Below are 20262 nucleotides of genomic sequence, written 5' to 3' on the forward strand. Positions count from 1 at the left end.
AGGCCTTGTCAAGCAGACAAAAGCGCATGCGAAAGTCAGATGTGGGGTGTTCTGGGTAAATGTCAGAATGTTCGTCACAGCTGGTATGGGGTGAGGAGTAGAGATGGAAGTCTGCTAACAACAGTATGTGTGGTCCTGGGGCTCTTTTGGCATGCATTCTCAGTGTGCCCTATAAGTTATTGCTTTCATGGCCCCCAAACTAACTTTTCTGATAATCTGTGTACAGATTCTATTTAGCCATGATTCTCTCACTACTCTAATTCTGCATAGTACCCTGGAATGCTGTCCAGCACAGTTTATTGTCTAGGGATCAAAGTGATTTCTCACATAAGTTCAATTTCATAGTTTACACACATGCCCTAATTGTGAAGTGATTAATTTACATAGCCATAAACTACAAAAGACTATTTAGGTGCATTCTATCTGAAGAGCTGTGTAAGTGCATGTTTTACATCAGGCTCTTTGTGTTTAATACTTTAGCAGATGCTTTAAACTACTCACAGCAGAGGGAAATAGTAATTCTTTTTTTTTTTTTTAGTTAAGGTGAATTTTTTAAACTTTTATTAATTACACTTTATTCATTTTGTATCCCCCTATAAGCCCCTCCCTCCTCCCCTCCCAGTCCCACCCTCCCCCCCTTTCTGCATGCATGCCCCTCCCCAAGTCCACTGATAGGGGAGGTCCTCCTCTCCTTCTTTCTGATCTTAGTCTATCAGTTCTCATCAGAAGTGGCTGCATTGTCAGGGTTCTAGGTTATCTCCATGAATAGTCCTTGGTTGGAGTATGAGTCTCTGGGAAGTTCCCTGTGTTCAAATTTTCTTGTTCTGTTGCTGTCCTTGTGGAGTTCCTGTCCTCTCCAGTTCTTACTATTTCCCACTTCTTACATACTTCATTTTTTGACTTGGAAGTTTACACCTCACTTGGATAAAAAGGGTGATAATGAAGTCACTGGGATGTGCAGTTTCCTTGCTTCAGATCAACAAATGACACACATTAGAGTTAGCCCACTCATAAATGTACACCCTCCCCAAAAGGCCTTTATTTCAAGGCACTACCAAATTATGGAATTTCAGACTTAGAAATAGCTCAACATATATTTGTTGATTGCATAACATTTGCTAGGCACTGCCCTAGAAAAGGCGGATCTAGCAGTAACCAAATTAGTCAAGGACATGGGATAAAAATGGAGAGACTGCCAAAATGAACAGCACACATACAGACACACACACATGCATCCATTCATACATACATGCACACATTCGCACACACACACACACATATATATATATGCACATACATATATATGCATGCAGACATACATACACAAATACATATATATGCATGCACACATACTACATACATGTATGGTATAGGAAAAAAGCATAGAGAGAGTGAGGAAGGAATGGATGTTATTTTACCACTAAGACCAAGGAAGTCTTCCTCAATATGATATTTTAGAGAAGTCATAAAAAATGGAAACCATGAACTAACTAAATCTACTGAAGTTGTATGCTGTGAATGCTTATCAAGTACTGGAAAAAAGCAAGGAGGCTCTTGTGCCCAGAGCAAGCTCAGAAAAGAGAACGGGCACAGAAGGGGAGTCAGAGGGACAGCAAGGGCCCAGATCTCATGGAAACTATAGGCTTTGGTAAGGACTTTGTATTTGCCCTGAGTTGAAAAACTTTGAAAATGAAGAAAGTACAACTATATAGAGAGGATCAGAGCCAGAAAGATAATCTGGGAAGAAGAGAAGGGATGCCCCCAAGCAGGGTGCGCTTCCTTGCTGTAAGGATGGAGCTAGGTCTGCTGGGTGGAGCACTCAGAGCAAAGCATGGAGGATCTCTGTTATTTCTACAATAGAGGGAAGGAAAAGATGACCTGAGAAAATCATAGGACCAATCTGAATTTGTTTTTTGTTGTTTTTAACAAAGAGAAAGAAAGGAAAGATACAAAGTAGCAACTGAATAAGAAATTGGATAGAGGGAAGCAGAACATTAGTGAGGCAAAACAGACTTCTGGAAGCACTACATAACAGATGCATCAGCAACAAACAGTGAAGGTGAGAGTTTCTGATAACACACAGTAAACACTGAAAAGGTGGACTTCAGGTCCTTTTGGTCTCGTTTGTTTCTCTTACATATTGTTGAAAAAAAATGAGAGACAATTAGTTCACTGTTGTGATGATCAGCTATAAAGTATGTTCTGTTTGCACAACTTTGGGGGTGTAAGGTGAGACAAGGTTTCTCTGTGTAATCTTGGTTGTCCTGGAACTCATTCTCTAGACCTGACTGGCCTAGCACACAGAGATCTGGCTCTGTCTCCCAAGTGCTGAGACTCAAGGCTTTCGCCACCATACCTGGTGTTTGTGCAACTCTTACCATCTCACCTTCCTATTTCTCCTCCTCTTCGTTCTTCTGCTCCCCCCCCCTTGTCTCCCTTCTTTGTATACTTTATTAGATAAACAGAACTGACTGATCCACCAACAGCTAAGGGCTATGATTTCAAATACATGAGCCTGTGGAAAGATTTCATATTTATATGAAAATATGCATATAACACACACCACATGCACACATACCACACAAATATATGCACACATATGTGCATACCACACACACACATGCTCACACACAAACATACAACCCACATATACATACTCATACCACACACACACACACACACAAATACACACCCATTTGCTTTATTCTAATTTGGATGCATATAATTTGAGCTGATTTTCTTACTCTTAATACATTTCTCCTGCTCATTGATGAGAGCCATTGAAATTCAGTGCTTAGAATCCCATTAAGAGTAGAAGTTTCAAGATTTCAGGTTATACCAGATAATTTCAGTGTGTGTATTCAGTACAGCATTCAGTTTCATCTTCCATGAACTTTGTGTGATATCTATCAATTGATATATGTACAAGCAACCAGTCATTGTTTGTCTAAGATGAGGATGGGCTGAAAATTCAAAGTATTTCTCAGACTGTATCATTTCTTTTACTTTTTCTCTCTTTCATTTTGTTGTTGTTTTGTTTTGCTTGTTTTTATTTTTTATTTTTATTAATTACAGTTTATTCATTTTGTATCCCTGTACCTCCCTCCCTTCTCCCCTCCCAATTCCACCCTCCCTCCTGCCCACCTGTGTCCCTCTCCTAGCCCACTGATAAGGGAAATCTTCCTCCCCTCCCCACTGATCCTTGTCTATCAGGTCTCATTAGGAGTGCTGCATTGTCTTCTTCTGTGGCCTGGTAAGATCACCTCAGAAGAAGGTGATCAAAGACTGCTTGAACCATCACTATATATCTGCATATTAAAATTTTATTCAATTTCTAAACATAAATTTTATTAAGTTTGATATTGTATAAGTAACTCATGATAGAAAAACAGTATTTATATCTACTAGTGATATTATAAAACGTGTATGTGTGCTTCTTTTTTTTTCTAGGGCTTTTAGGTGTGCAGTTAAGTTGCTTGTATAAGATGTCTGAAACTTCTTTCTGAAGGCACTTAGTGCTATGAACTTTCCTCTTAGCACTGCTTTCATTGTGTCCCATAAGTTTGGGTAAGTTGTGCCTTCATTTTCATTGACTTTTAGGAAGTCTCTGAATTCTTTTTTTTTTTGTTTGTTTGTTTTGTTTTGTTTCTTACGTGATCCAGCTCTCATTGAGTAAAGAGTTGTTTAGTTAAAAAAAAAAAAAAGAATAGAAGTTTCTGACTCCACCTCTTCAGACAAACCTGTCTGCATGTTCAGGACTTGGCAGCCTTTTCATAATTCTTCTCATAATGCTTTTGAATCAGAATATCAGTTTCTTCTTCTCCTCTTGATATGCCCCACAGTTCTCGATATTTCAGTTCACTTTTTACAGTAACTCAGAAATAAAATTCAGCATGCTTTCTGTTCCACTTTCCCCATGACCTTTCCTTTATACTAAGGTATTTCTGTTGCTTTGATGAATATGCTGTGGATGAAGTACCTGTCTCTGAAACACTGAGAGCCTTTCCACCACAACACTCAGCTTAATTAGTGCCAATAAAATTGTGTTAATATGTTTTTTTTAATATTCATTACCCTGTGTATCTCTTGAGAACAGAAATGGGATATTTTTTCATGGTGTTTGCTAATTCAAGCAGTGCCTGTCTCATGGAAGGGAACTGACAAACCATTGTGGAGTTTCTGCAACTCTAAGTGGTGTCAGTCAAACCTACTGGTCTCTCTACTACATACTCATGCTAAGGATGTAACATTCCACCTTTTCCAATTGGCTTCTTCATCCTTTAATGGAGTAACTTTTCTAATTATTTTAGTAATTGAAATGATTCTCTATAAAATAATGTAATATAAAGTCCATAGGCATGCGTATTTTAGCATGTTCACTTCCATGTTTGCAGCTGAAAATGTTATGGGGATATTTCTACCCAGTGAGTTTCTACTGAGGGTAGTATTCTCCCACATTTCTTCCAGAGGACATTTGACAATGTCATATTAAGGTAAGGGAAAGATGGATTACTGGTAACCCTAGGTTAGAGAGCAGAGATGCAATCTCCATAGGAAAGTTTTGTCACCCAATCTGTGGCTCTTGAGACCAGCATGAATAAGGGAGCAGCAGGTGAGACCACCCTCCCCCATACACTGGCCTGGAACAGTCCACCAGCAACAGTGGCAAGTTCTACCTGGGGCCCTCCATGATCTACTTCCCCTGTATGTCCCACACCCAAGTTCTTGGGACATGTGCAGTTTTCCTGGACCCTTCCTGATATATGACTCAGGAGATCAGCATGGATCAGGGAGCAGCAGACCAACACAAGCCAGAGAGCAGAAGGAAAACCAGAAGACTGTGGTCATCTGAGACCACCAGCTATACCTACAACCCCAGAGACCCTCTTCCATCAGAAACCACTAGGCCTGCTAATATCAGAGTCAACCAAATGGCTCAAGTACACAAGCAACAAAACCCAGGACCATATAACACCAACAGAACCCAGGACCATATAACACCAGCAAAACCCAGCTATCCTACCACAGTAAGCAATGAGGATACTATCATACCAGAAGCACAGGAAAACAATCTTAAATCTGAGGTTATAAAAATGATCTGGGCCTTAAAAGAAGAAAATAAATGCCTCAAATAAATGCAGCAAAATGCAATCAAACAGGTGAAGGAATTGAATAAATAACTTAAAGAAATGTAGAAAAATCTAACCAAATGGCTAAAGGAAATGAAAAAAAGTTGTCCAAGACCTAAAAATGGAAATAGAAATAATAAAGAAAACTCAATCTGAAGTAATCATGAAAAATGGAAAACCTAGGGAAGAGAATAGGAACTACAGATAAAAGCATCACCAACAGAATACAAGAGAAGGAGAGAATCTCAGGTGTAAAATATACAATTGAAGAAAACAATACATCAGTCAAAGAAAATACTGAATCTAAAAAGTTCCTGACACAAAACATACAAGAAATCTGGGACACTATGAAAAGACCAAACCTAAGAATAATAGGGATAAAAGAAGAAGACTCCAAGCTCTGAGGCCCAGAAAATATTTTCAAAAAGATCATAGAAGAAAACTTCCTCAACCTCAATGCCTATAAAAATACAAGAAGCCTACAGAACACAGAATAGATTGTACCAGAAAATCCTCCAGTCATATGATAATAATCAAAACACTAAATGTACAGAACAAAGAAAGAATATTAAAAGCTTCAAGGGGAAAAGGCCAAGTTACATATAAAGGCAGAGCTATCAGAATTACATCTGACTTCTCACTGGAAACTAAAAGCACGGAAGGCTTGGGCAGATATCTTACATACACTAAAAGACCATAGATATCAACCCTGACCACTACACCCAACAAAATTTTTAATCACCATAGATGGAGAAAACAAGATATTCTGAGACAAAATAAATAAATAAATAAATAAATAGATAGATAGATAGATAGATAAATAAATAAATAATACCTATCCACAAACTTAGTCCTACAGAGGATATTAGAGGGAAAACTCCAACCACACGAGGCTAATCACACCAAGGAAAACACAGGAAATAAATAACCCCACAGCAGCAAAACTGAAAGAGGGGAGGCACCACAGACACACTACCACCACCAATATCAAAATAACAGGAATTAAAAATCACTGTCATTAATATCTTTCAACATCAATGTCCTCAACTCCCCAGTAGAAGGACAAAGGCTAACAGAATGGATGCATAAAGAGGACCCATCATTTTGTTCCATACAAGAAACACACTTCAGCAACACTGATAGACGTTATTTGAGAATAAAGGGTTAGAATCAAGTTTTTCCAAGCAAACAGGCACAAGGAGCAAGCTGGAGTAGCTATTCTAATATCTAATAAAATAGACTTTCAACCAAAATTAATCAAAAGATATGGGAAAGGGCACTTCATACACATCAAAGTAAAAATCGACCAAGATGATATCTCAATTTGAAACATATATGACCCAAATGCAAAGGCAACCACATTTGTGAAAGAAACATTGCTAAAGTGTAAATCATACTGAACCTCGTGTTAGCAGTAGCAGACTTCAAAACCCCTCTCTCACCAAGAGACAGATCATGCAGACAGAAACTAAACAAAGCGATAATGAAACTAACCGAAGTTATGAGTCAATTGGACCTAACAGATATCTACAGAACATTCCACCCCAACATAAAAGAATATACCTTCTTCTCAGCACTCATGGAACACTCTCCAACACTGAACACATACTCAGACACAAAGCAAGCCTCAACAAATACAAGCAAATTGAAATAACACCTTGTTATTATCAGACCACTGTGGATTAAAGCTAGACATCAATAACAACAAAAAAAATAGAATGCCTACTCATAGAAACTAAACAACTCTTTACTTAATGACCACTAGGTCAGGAAGGAAATAAAGAAAGAAATTAAAGACTTTTTATAATTCAAAGAAAATGAAGGCACAACATATCCAAATTTATGAGACACAATGAAAGCAATGCTAAGAGGACAGTTCATAGCACTAAGTGCCTTCATAAAGAAAGTGGAAAGAAAGCAAATGGACCCAAGAAGCAAACAGGAGTAGCCATCCTAATATCTAATAAAGTAAATTTTCAACCAAAATCAATCAAAAAAGATAGAGAAGGACACTTCATACTCATCAAGGGAAAATTCCACCAGGAAGATATCACAATCCTGAACATCTATGTCCCAAATGCAAAGGCAGGCACATTTGTAAAAGAAACTTTAATAAAACTTAAACCACACATAGACCCCCACACATTAGTAGTGGGAAACTTCAATACCCCACTCTCAACAAAGGACAGATCAACAAAACAGAAATTAAACAAAGAAACAATGTCTCTCACAGAGGTCATGAATCAAATGGACCTCAAGGACATCTACAGAACCTTTCACCAAACTCAAAAGAATTTACCTTCTTCTCAGCACCTCATGGAACCCTCTCCAAAGTAGACCATATAGTTGGCCACAAAGCAAGCCTAAACAGATACAAGAAGATTGAAATAATCCCTTGTATCCTATCTGATCACCATGGACTAAAACTGGACCTCAATAACAAAAATAGCAAAAGGCCTACACACACATGGAAACTGAACAACTTGCTTCTAAATGACAGCTAGGTCAGAAAAGAAATAAAGAAAGAAATTAAAGACTTCCTAGAATTCAATGAAAATGAAGGCACAACATACCCAAACTTCTGGGACACAATGAAAGCAGTGTTAAGAGGAAAGTTCATAGCACTAAGTGCCTTCAAAAAGAAATTCGAAACATATCATGCAAGCAACTTAATTGCTCACTTAAGAGCCCTAGAAAAAAAAGAAGCAGACACACCAAGGGGAATAGACAGCTGGAAATAATCAAACTCAGGGCTGAAATCAATAAATTAGAAACAAATAAAACAATTCAAAGAATCAATGAAACCAAGACCTGGTTCTTTGAGAAAATCAACAAGATAGACAAACTCTTAGCCAAACTAACTAAAAGGCAGAGAGAAACTATCCAAATCAACAAAATCCAAAACAAAAAGGGGGACATAACCACAGACACTGAAGAAATCCAAACAATAATTAGGTCTTACTTCCAAAGTCTATATGCCATAAAATTTGAAAATCTACATGAAATGGACAATTTTCTTGACCGATTCTACATGGCAAAGCTGAATCAAGACCAGGTAAACCAATTAAATAGTCATATATCCCCTAAGGAAATAGAAGCTGTCATCAAAAGTCTACCATGCAAAAAAAAAAAAGAAGCCCAGGGCCAGATGGTCTCAGCACTGAATTCTACCAGACCTTCAAAGAAGAGCTAACACCAATACTCTTCAAATTATTCCAGAAGATAGAAACAGAAGGAACACTACGAAACTCATTCTATGAAGCCACAGTCACCCTGGTACCTAAACCTCACAAAGACCCAACAAAGAAAGAGAATTTCAGGCCAATCTCCCTCATTAACATTGATGCAAAAATACTCAACAAAATACTTGCAAACTGAATCCAAGAACACATCAAAGACATCATCCACTACGACCAAGTAGGCTTCATCCCAGGCATGCAGGGGTGGTTCAATATACGGAAATCCATCAATGTGATCCACCACATAAAAAAACTGAAGGAGAAAAACCACATGATCATCTCCTTAGATGCTGAAAAGGCATTTGACAAAATCCAACATCCATTTATGTTTAAAGTATTGGAGAGATCAGGGATAAAAGGCACATACCTGAACATAGTAAAGGCGATTTACAACAAGCCTATAGCCAACATCAAACTCAATGGAGAGAAACTTAAATCATTCCCACTGAAATCAGGGACAAGGCAAGGTTGTCCACTCTCTCCATATCTTTTCAACATTGTTCTTGAAGTCCTAGCTAGAGCAATAAGATAATTGAAGGATATCAAGGGGATACAAATTGAAAAGGAAGAAGTCAAAGAATCACTATTTGCAGATGATATGATAGTATACCTGAGTGACCCCAAAAACTCTACCAGGGAACTCCTACAGCTGATAAACACCTTCAGCAAAGTGGCTGGATACAAAATTAACTCAAAAAAATCAGTAGCCTTCCTATATACAAAGGATAAAAGGGCTGAGAAAGAAATTAGGGAAAGAACACCCTTCATAATAGCCACAAATGACATTAAGTACCTTGGTATGAACCTAACCAAGCAAGTCAAAGACTTGTATGAAAAAATTTTCCAGTCTCTGAAGAAAGAATTGGAAGAAGATATCAGAAGATGGAAAGATCTCCCATGCTCATGGCTTGGCAGGATTAACATAGTAAAAATGGCCATCTTCCCAAAAGCAATCTACAGATTCAATGCAATTCCCATCACATTACCAACACAATTCTTTACAGACCTTGAAAGAAAAATTCTCACCTTCATATGGAACAACAAGAAACCCAGAATTGCTAAAACAATTCTTTACAATAAGAGATCTTCAGGAGGTATCTCCATCCCTGATCTAAAGCTGTACTATAGAGCAACAATACTAAAAACTGCATGGTACTGGCATAGAAACAGACTGGTGGATCAATGGAATCAAATATAAGACCCTGACATAAATCCACACACTTATGGACACCTGATTTTTGACAAAGATGCCAAATCCACTCAATGGAAAAAAGACAGCATCTTCAACAAATGGTGCTGGTCAAACTGGAAGTCTACATGTAGAAAAATGCAAATAGATCCATACTTATCACCCTGCACAAAAGTAAAGACCAAGTGGATCAAAGACTTCAACATAAAACTAGACAACTAAACTGCTTAGAAGAAAAAGTGGTGAATACTCATTGGCACAGGAGACAACTTCCTGAACAGAATACCAACAGCACAGGCTCTAAGATCAACAATCAATAAATGGGACCTCATGAAACTGAAAAGCTTCTGTAAAGCAAAGGATACGGTCCTCAGAACAAAACGACACTCTACAGATTGGGAAAAGATCTTCACCAACCCTATATCTGACAGAGGGCTAATATCCAGTATATATAAAGAACTAAAGAAGTTAAACAGTAAAAAAATCAAGTAATCCAATTAAAAAATGGGGTACAGAGCTAAACAGAGAATTCTCTGCAGAGGAATATCAAATGGCACAGAAACACTTAAAGAAATGCTCAACCTCATTAGCCATCAGGGAAAGGCAAATCAAAACAACCCTAAGATTTCACCTTATACCCATCAGAATGGCCAAGATCAAAAACTCAAGAGACAACACATGCTGGAGAGGTTGTGGAGAAAAGGGAACCCTCCTCCACTGCTGGTGGGAATGTAAACTTGTACAACCACTCTGGAAAGCAATCTGGCACTTTCTCAGACAACTAGGAATAGCGATTCCTCAAGATCCAGCTATACCACTCCTAGGCGTATATCCAAAAGTTTCTCAAGTACACAATAAGGACATTTGTTCAACCATGTTTGTGGCAGCCTTATTTGTAATAGCCAGAAGCTGGAAACAGCCCAGATGCCCCTCAGTGGAGGAATGGATGCACAATTGATGGTATATCTACACAATGGAATATTACTCAGCAATAAAAAACAAGGAAATCATGAAATTTGCAGGTAAATGGTGGGATCTGGAAAAGATCATCCTGAGTGAGCTATCCCAGAAGCAGAAAGATGCACACGGTATATACTCACTCATATAGACAGATAATATAGGATAAACCTACTAAAATCTGTACATCTAAAGAAACTAATCAAGAGGGAGGACTCTTGCTAAAATGCTCAATTCTTATCCAGAAAGGCAAAGAGGCTAGACATCAGAAGAAGGAGAAAAGAGGGATCAAGTCAGGAGCCTGACACAGAGGACCTCTGAAAAGCTCTGCCCTGCAGACTATCAATGTAGATACTGAGACTTATGGGCAACCCTTGGGGAGAGTGCAGGGAATCTTAGGAAAGAAGTGGGAAACAGTAAGATCTGGAGAGGACAGGAACTCCATAAGGAGAGCAACAGAACCAAAAAATCTGAGCACAGGGGTCTCTCCTGATACTGCTATTCCAACCAAGGACTATGCATGGAGTTAACCTAAGACCCCTGCACAGATGTAGCCCATGGCAGTTCAGTATCCAAGTGGGTTCCATTGTGATAGGAACAGGGACTGTCTCTGACATGAACTGATTGGCCTGCTCTTTAATTACCTCCCCCTGATGGGGAAACAGCATTACCAGGCCACAGAAGAAGACAAGGCAGCCACTCCTGATGAGACCTAATTGACTAGGATCAGAAGGAAGGAAAAGAAGTCCTCCCCTATCAGTGGACTTGGGGAGGGGCATGCATGCAGAGGGTGGAGGAAGAGAGGGATTGGGATGAGAGGAGGTAGGGAACCAAAGGGGGGATACAAAGTGTGTAAAGTGTAATTAATAAAGAAAAAAATAAAATAATAAAAAAAAGGAAAGTGGAAAGAGCTCATAGTAGCAACTTGACAGCTCCCTTGAAAGCTCAAGAAAAAAAGGAAGCAAGCACAAGAGGAGTTGAGGGCATGAAATAATTAAACTCAGGGCTGAAATCAATAACTAGAACAATACAAAGAATCAACAAAACTAACAGACAAAAACTTTAGCCAAACTAACTAAAAGACAGAGGGAGAATATCCAAATTCATAAAATCGGAAATGAAAAGGGGAATATAACAACAGACACTGAGCAAATCCAAAGAATGATTAGATCATATGTCAAAACCTGTATACCAAAAAACTGGAAAATCTAAATGATCAATTATTTTCTTGATAGATATTACTTGCCAAAGTTAAATCAAGATCAGGTTAACAATCTAAATAGACCTATAACCCCTAAGGAAATAGAAGTAGTCATCAAAATCTCCCAACCAAAAAGAGCCCTGGGCCATACGGTTTTAGCCCAGAGTTCTACCAGATTTTCGAAGAACTACCAACAATACCAACTATTTATATATATTCATATATATATGTAGATAGATAGAGAGAGAGAGAGAGTCTTTTTTAAATTGTATTTATTTAGTTATTTATCTAGCTATCTTTTATTTATTTATCTATTTATTTATTTATCTATTTATTTATTACAATTTATTCGTTTTGTATCCCTGCTGCAGCCCCCTCCCTCATCTCCTCCCAGTCTCACCCACCCTCACTCTTCTCCCCCTTTGCCCTTTTCCTAGTCCCCTAATAGGGGAGGGCCTACTCCCCTTCAATCTGACCCTAGCCTCCCCCAGGGGGAGGTGACCAAAGAACAACCACTGAGTTCATGTCAGATACAGCCCCTGTACCCTTTACCAGGAAACCCACTTGGAAACTGAGCAGCCTATGGGCTTCACCCGAACACGGGGTCTAGGTCTTCTCCATGCATGGCCTTTGGTTGGAGTATTGGTCTCTGCAGGCCCCACTGGGCCCAAGTTTTATGGTCCTGTTGTTCTCCTTGTGGAGTTCCTGTCCTCTCCAGGTCTTTCTATCTCCCTATTCTTCCATAAGGATTCTGGCACTTTGTTCAAAGTTTGGCTATGAGTCCTAGTATCTCTTTCTTATATAGAGAGTTCACTCAAGATAGTAGAGCTAGGAACTCTTTCTTTCTTCCAATCCTCTCTCTTTCCCTCTCTCTCTCCCTCTGTGCATGTATGTCTACCAAACCTATCTCAAATAAGCCAAAACAAAAAATAAGTCTGCCTGGCATACAGAAGACTTTCAAACACAATTATATTTATTTAATCTTACTTTTACTGTCTGCCTTTCTGTCTTTCTATCAAAAGCTACACAGAGAAACCGTGTCCCAAATAAGCAAAAACTAACTAAATACATAAAGTAAATACATATAGAAAGAGTTACAGCACAATTGTATTTTTAATTTTATTTTATATTTTAATTAAAATAATAAAAATTAAAATTAAGATGAGTGATTCATCATTTCATTGCTGCTCTGACTTAGGTTCGTTCTGTTATGCCAATATGTATTTCTGGTTTTTTTTAATTTCTATTTTTTTTCTATCTATGAATCCACATTTCATTTATTTTTATTTTTTATTTTTTTGTTTTTCTTTTACATGCAGTAGGTCTGTGTCAGGGTATTATATCTCCTGGAGCTGGAGTTAGAAACACTTCTGAGCTGACTTCAAAAACCCATTTGATATCCTTACACTCTGACCTCCAGACACATTATTTTACTGCCTGACTCCAGGACTTCTTTCTGAGTACTGCCATGACAGTAATGAGCTACTCCAAATTATTTTAAATTGTTGTTGCTGTTGTTTTTATATAGCAGAAACAGGGAGACCTACAAGGAAATTTACAGTGTCAAAGAGCAAAGGAGACTTCTCTGGAACTGAGGATTTACATAGATTGGTGTTGAGTCACTGCTTGTGTACTTTTATATTTAATGTGCATTTCTTAAACTGTTATTACTACTGTGGTGGTGCTGCAGTGGCTTCTCCCTAACCCTGATCTTAATCTCAGTCCTTGGGTCTGTGCAATGGTGGTGAGTTTGCTGTTAGCCTTCTTGTCTCTCTCTAGCTTGTTGTTGAATTGTTCTTGTTTGGTTGATTTTGACTTTATTATTTTTATTGAGAGTGTTGATGTTTTGCCCGCCTGCTTGCCTGCCTACCTGCCTGCTGGTATTCTTATAGTTCCAGTGTGTAAGTTTCACATTTAGAGTTAGAATTTGTTCATAGAGATAGATTACCTGCAGGCCTGCACAGCCACCACCAGCACAGACAAACTCTTATTCAATGTTTATTTTATTTTATTTTATTTTATTTTATTTTATTTTATTTATCCATCCATTGATTGATTAATTGATTTGTTTGTGGGTTGTTTTTTTTTTTTTTTTTTGGTCTGTTTGTTGTTTCTTTTTTGGAGATAGGGTTTCTCTGTGTAGCGTTGGTTTTGTAGACCAGGTTGGCCTGGAACTCACAGAGATCCACTTGCATCTGACTCCCTGAATTCTGGGATTACAGTCATGTGCCTGGCCTATATTTTAATTTTATTTCTTGTTTGGTTGAGACAAGATTTTGAGACAATGTCTTTCTCTCTATGTTCTGCTGTAGTGCTGGCTGTTTTTATGGTGAGTAGTTGCCACTATACATTTTTTCTCATGCCTTGGATATTTCTCTAGTTTGTTTTGAATTTATTTGCTTATCTATTTTTTTTTATGTGTGTTGATGTGAGGGTATCTGATGACCTGGAACTGGAGGTACTGGCAGTCGTGAGCTGCCATGTGGGTGCTGGGAGTTGAATCTGGGACCTTTGGAAGAGCACACAGTGCTCTTAATCACTGAGCCCCCAAATTTATTTATTATGTGTTTATTTGTTAAGTTATTAACTATCTAGTTATTTATTTATTTGAGACAAAGTCACTTTCTACATAATATCTCTCTTTCTGTCTCTCTGTGTGTGTAGGTGTCTGTCAGAGACAGAGAGACAGAGATAGAAAGACAGAGAACTATATTTTAAAAGTAAATTAAACGGACAATAAAGTAACAAGAAATTAAAAATAAACAAGCTTTGATTTTCCATTTTTCTTTTTCTCTTCAGACAGGGTTGCCACAGACCAGCCCAGTCAGGTTCCCTGCGTCTGCAGGAGAATCAGGGTATTTGGATATCAGGAAGGCATAGTTTCAGGAGAGTTGACAGACAGAGATGACACCAAGATCGCTTTGACTCTGTTGTAATTTTACTGAAGTCAGGCTAATAAATTTATAGTGATTTCATAAGGAAGCACCTTAAAGTTGGCATGCTTTCCAGAACATTCAAACTTTTACAAAGTTTATGTTTTAACTCGAAAGTGCAGCTAAGCATAAAGCAATGCCCACAAGAAATCTTGGCTTAGAAACTTTCTGATCAATGCAAATAAGAAACAAAAACCTCAAACTGTGGTTTCATTATCACTGACTAGGGAAGGGGAAAGTCAGGAGCTGTAATAGTCCTCCGAGCCAAGTCAAATACCTGCCAAAGTCTTTTTCTACATTAAAGTCTAAATACACCTTGGTCAACCATCCTTCCATATGTCTTGCTAAAGATTTATAATCTTCCTTAGAAACAAGACGCTAAAGGGAGGCATGCTCGAGCCAGCTGTACTTTCTTATGCTATCTTTTCCTAAGAAGGAGCCCATTATTTCTTTTTCTATTCTTCTAATGCTTTCTGATACTAAATCTGGTTCATTACTTCTTTTAAAATTATTTTTCTTCCATTTTATTTTTATTAAAGCTTTTAATAATCTATCAAAAATATATTTCCTTGAATAGTTAGTTGTGCTGTACCAGGAATCATAGAGAAAAATCAAAAGGCTCATTAATTCAATCCTTCATCTGAGAAAGCAGGATTTTCAGAGTATATCTTTTTGGTGTAGATAGCCAGGGGGAACATCCAGTGACTTCCAGGGAGCAGATTCCCGTAGGAAACGTGTCTCCTCGTCTTAGCAGCATAATTTTATGCTTATATAGCACGTTTTTATGCTCACGTAGACTCTGGAGTTAGTGTGACACAAGGTCTCTTTGTAATATGCATGGCTGTCATGCAACATGCTCTGTAGACAAGTCTGGCCTTGAAACAAAAATAAGGACTGTTTCTGCCCTTTTTTTCTTGTTGTTGTTTTCCTGCCTTTTTTGTTTGTTTTATTCCTTCCCTATGCAGTCAAGCAAGGGCAGTGCTTGTGTAGTGCTGGCTGTCCTGGAAATCATTCTGTAGACTAGGCTGGATTCAAACTCAGAGATTGACTGGCCTCTGCCTCCCAAGTGCTGGAATTCTGTTTTTTGTTTTTGTTTTTTTCCTGTGCAGTCAAGGGTTTCTCTTAGTTTCTCTTAGTTCTTTTTTCCTTTTGTGTCTTTAATTTATTTTTTAAGACAGGAAGTTAAACATTTATGGTAGTTTACTTTTCATGTAGAGAGGGTACTGTGTAGAATTTGAGTGCATCCTCAGAGTTCTGCACATACAAATTGGATTCAACTTCTGATCCTATAGAGAGGCTAGTAAACAGAGAACAAAAAAAAGGCCTTAAAAAGTATGTCACATGGCTTCTTACGTTATTTGGTGAGGTCATGAGCCATGATGGCTGCCATCCTCATGGTGGTGTCATTTTGATGAGGTCAACAGCCAAACCCTAGGCCAAAGAGGTACTGAAACATTTTGAACTGTGATTTGAACACCCCCACACAGAGGAGGGAGGGGAGAAGAGAAAGAAAGACACAAATCACACACAGATCCTCTGTCTCTCTCACACACACATACACAGACATACACACATGAGAGAAAGAGAGAGATTTTGAAAATTAAACTAAATATGTAATAAAGAATAAATATAGAATAAAGACTATAAAAGCAGAAGAAAAAGTAAAAAAAAAAAAAAAAAAAAAAAAAAAAAAAAAAAAAAAAAAAGGCCTGCCTGGAATTAGGAAATAAAAGTAAGCCAAGCTGGGTGTGGAGGTGTACTCTTTTAATCCCAGCACCCTAAAGGCAGGTACCTCTGTGAGTTTTAAGTTTGCTTCTCAGATGGTAAGCTTTCTTGAGAAACCTTGTTTCAAATAACTAAAACTTAAGTATGTAAGTAAGTACATGAATAAAATAAAGGAATAATGAGAAGTGAATGGCATGAAGCTGCCTTTGCTGAATCCACACCCACACATAGTTTGGATGCGACCTACACATCCTGCCTTTAACACTTGCATGTTCTATCTTACATTCAAGCATACAGGTGCCTATTTTCACACCAATGCACCCACAAAATATTAAAGAACTCAGAAAGCAGTGACCTGTTATTTCCACATACAGATGGGCTTTTTTTTTTTCCAATTCACTGAGTTCTAAGAAAGTTCAGGGATCAATAACGACAGAGAGAAGACACTGAGGGCATGCCTAATGAGCAGAGAGTCAGATTCAACCACAGTTTGTAAGAGCGCTTCACTAATGTGCTGCTGGAAAAAAAAAAAAAAAAGCAAGATTGTTGAGGGATATGTAATAGATCTTCATTCTTTATACCAGAGGAAATGTACATCCAAGAGTTATTCTCTTTCCTTTTCATTTTGTCCTTTCTTAGTAATCAACTGTGTATGTGTGTGTTTGTATGTGTATGTGTACCTTCCTACCGGTCTCTGTATGCGTTTCTTTCTCTTTCTCTCTTTCTTTCTCTTTCTTTCTTTCTTTCTTTCTTTCTTTCTTTCCTTTCTTCCTTCCTTCCTTCCTTCCTTCCTTCCTTCCTCTCTCTCTCTCTCTCCTTGTTTCTCTCTTTTCTTTACTCTGTTTTCTGTCTGTCTCTCTCTCTCTGTGTATGTATATTTGTGTCTGCCTACCAAATCTACACAGAAAATCCCCCTCTCAAATAAGCCAGAACTCAATAAATAAATAAATAACTTACTTTCTAAGTCTGCCTGGCATTCAGAAGGAGTTTCACCACAGTTAATTATAATCACCTTTTATTTTAGGTTTTAGTTACAAATAAATAACAAAATTTAATTTAAAAGGATTAATTCATTGCTGCTGTTCCATAGGGTCTCCCTGACCATATGTTTTTCTTCTGTAAATCCAAGATTTCCAGATCTACATAAAGAGACCCCAGTCCTAACTATCCCTCCAAATATATATACATGTATACACACATATATTTGATTATATATATTAACTTGGGATAAAACAAACAAACAAACAAATAAGGGAAGGCATCACTGGGACCCTGGCTTATGGGGGAGTAGAGAGTGCTGGGCTAGGGTGCTCCCAACTCTGTATGTACTGCATAAACTCGGAATGCTGCCCATGTCTATAACCCCAGTAGCACTAAGGAACTGGAAATAAGCAGATGTGTGGAGGGTTAGTCAGGTTTAGGTGTGCGTGATGAGAAGTTGCTTCCATGCTGCTTTCCAATGCTGGCGCTTTAAAGCTTTTTTTTTTTTTTTTTTTTGCAAACTCCATGCTCACGTATCTTTTAGCTTATTCGATTTTACTTCACTTTTAGATTTGGTTTAAATTTATCTGGTAGCCAGCAAGCCTCAGGTATCCAGAGACATGAGGGGAAAGGAAAGCTCTGGCCTAAAGTTCTTCAAAAGCCCCTGGGCGCCATCCTTTCAGTACCGCATAAACTTGGGGTGCTGGCCATGCCTGCGATTCCAGCACCCAGGAGCTGGAAAGAAAAAGATCAGAATATCTCCAGCAACATCGCAAGTAGTAGTCATCCTGGGCAAAAAGAGACCCTCCCCTGAAAATAAGATGAAATTAACTTTTTTTTTTTTTTTTTCTGACCAAAATGCAAACGTGTAAAACAAAGCACAATTTAAAGCGAATTCCTGGAGATAAAACAAAAACTGGAATTTTAACCATTTCACTGTTATTTTAATTTGTTCTAATTCTGTGTTTAGTCTGAGAACGAACATGGTGAGCGGTGGGGTGGGCATCGGTAGTGGAAACAAACACAGCAGCAACAAACCCTGATTGGCGAAGTGGTTTGCTTTGGTGTGTTTGTTTTTTAAAAGATTTTTTAAAACGTTTCTGAGTGGTATGGAACTGAGGCTGCCTCGCCCACATGAAGGTGGGATGTCACCTTCCCCTAATTGTGCCAGTCCTCCGCCCCACTAAAGGAATCGTCAGTCACATACTTTCTGCTTTCTCTGGGGCCTCCCTCAGCCTTAGAGAGGAAGCAAATGATTTGCCTTGTTTTCACAGCTTCCTGTCCTACATTCTGTTTTTTAGCCTGAGGGGTCCACCCAAGAACAGCCCTCCTTCGCTATGTTTGGGAGGGACAACGGCCACCATTTGTGCCACTCCTGAGAGGCAGGTGGTAGGTATGCTGCTCTGCTTTGCCTGTGTGTCTCCCAGAGCTAGGCAGGACCATCTGGAGCTCTGAGTGTGTGCAAGTCTGTATTGTTGCTTTCTTGGGCAATTGAGATAGTTGTCGGGTGACACCTAGTGGTAACAGTTTTCTGCAAAAAAAGTGCTTGCTAGGAGCCAGCCAGGGTGACAAGAGTCCTTGAGAGCAGGCTATGTCCTGGAGGGTGTGTCGTAAAGATCTGAGTGTACAGTGTTGTATTCGGAGAGTACTGTTGGGGGCGGTAGGTGCTGTTTGCCAGTGATGGGGGTACAGGGGAGGCGTGGGCAGGTGGACCAGTGAAGGAGTTAAGGATGGCAGAGGTGGCTCCATTTTGTTGCTCAGACTCTATCATAAGTTGACTGTCCTTGGAGTGACTTGGCCCCCACCTTTGGGTTCTGTGAAAGGACACCTGGCCCTCCACCCTGAAGGTTGTCAGAATATGTTAATGGATAACTATAATCAGGCCTCTATTCCACAGGTTGTCACAAATACCACAGAATGTATTAATGCATCCTCCATCCAGCAAACTATCAGATGTCTTAGATATCTTGTAGTTTGGCCAGGTAGCTTGGAACAATTAGCCTAAAGGTCACCTCCCTTGCTGAACCTCCCTGCAAACCCACCGAATCTTACCTTTCCCTGTACCACCCAAGGCTTGGAATTCCTCCCTGTGGTTTTTCCCTTTAAAAATTCTGCCCCCCAACCCCCGAGAATCAGGCTCTCACTTTCTAACGTGCTATGCCAGGGAAGATTGGGTGGCCTAAGCTTAAGCTTGAATAAAGATACTTGTGCGATTTGCAATGGACTTGACTCCTGGTGGGCTTTTGGGGGTCTCTTGAATTGGGCACAACACCAGAAGGCTTATACCTGTGGAACTTGGGTCGACCCAGGCTTATTTTTGGAGCTCTCCCATCACCCAAGAGAATGCTGTATCCATGGCTAAATGGCCGACTGGCCCTGGCCCAGCTCCAACTCTGTCTAGCCTCAGAGCTTGTTGTTTTTTTCCCTGCCTTTTCTCCACGAGCCCTCTGTCCCCTGCGGCAGAACTCTGGGTCCTAAGCCAGAGAGAATGTTGTGTCCCTGCCTAACTCACCAACTATACATATATATGTATATATATATATATATATATATATATATATATATATGTGTATATATATGTATATATGTATATATATACATATATACATACACACATATACATACATATTTACATAAATACATACATAGATACAACACACATAAACACCCACACCATCATATACAAAAAGGTCGACCAGTTGTTCCTTCTCTCTCTCTCTTTCTCTCTCTTTTTTGTCTTCTTTCCATAGATGAGGTCGACCAGTTGGTCACTTCTCTCTGTTTCAACACCACAAGAGAGGAGGTTGACCAGTTGTCCCTTTTTATAGAAAGAAAGAGAGGGAGGGAGGGAGGGAGGAAGGAGAAAGAAAGAAAGAAAGAAAGAAAGAAAGAAAGAAAGAAAGAAAGA

The 20262-nt window shown here is 38.8% G+C and overlaps 1 protein-coding gene across 2 annotated transcripts in view; it reads left to right on the forward strand.

Annotated features, from left to right (window-relative positions):
* The window catches only part of Grm1 (glutamate metabotropic receptor 1), a 607848-nt gene that overhangs the window by 586249 nt on the left and 1337 nt on the right, over window positions 1-20262 (forward strand). The window contains exon 9 of one of the 2 annotated variants that reach the window (XM_055629123.1): window positions 18656-18743. The exons of the other annotated variant lie outside the window; for it this stretch is intronic. Coding sequence (XP_055485098.1) covers window positions 18656-18743 — 88 coding nt within the window. The remainder of the gene's footprint in view (window positions 1-18655; window positions 18744-20262) is intronic. 2 annotated transcript variants of the gene reach the window in all.

This window comes from Psammomys obesus, unplaced genomic scaffold (genome assembly GCF_907164565.1).
Source record: "Psammomys obesus unplaced genomic scaffold, mPsaObe1.curated_primary_1811, whole genome shotgun sequence".
Lineage (NCBI taxonomy): Eukaryota > Metazoa > Chordata > Mammalia > Rodentia > Muridae > Psammomys > Psammomys obesus.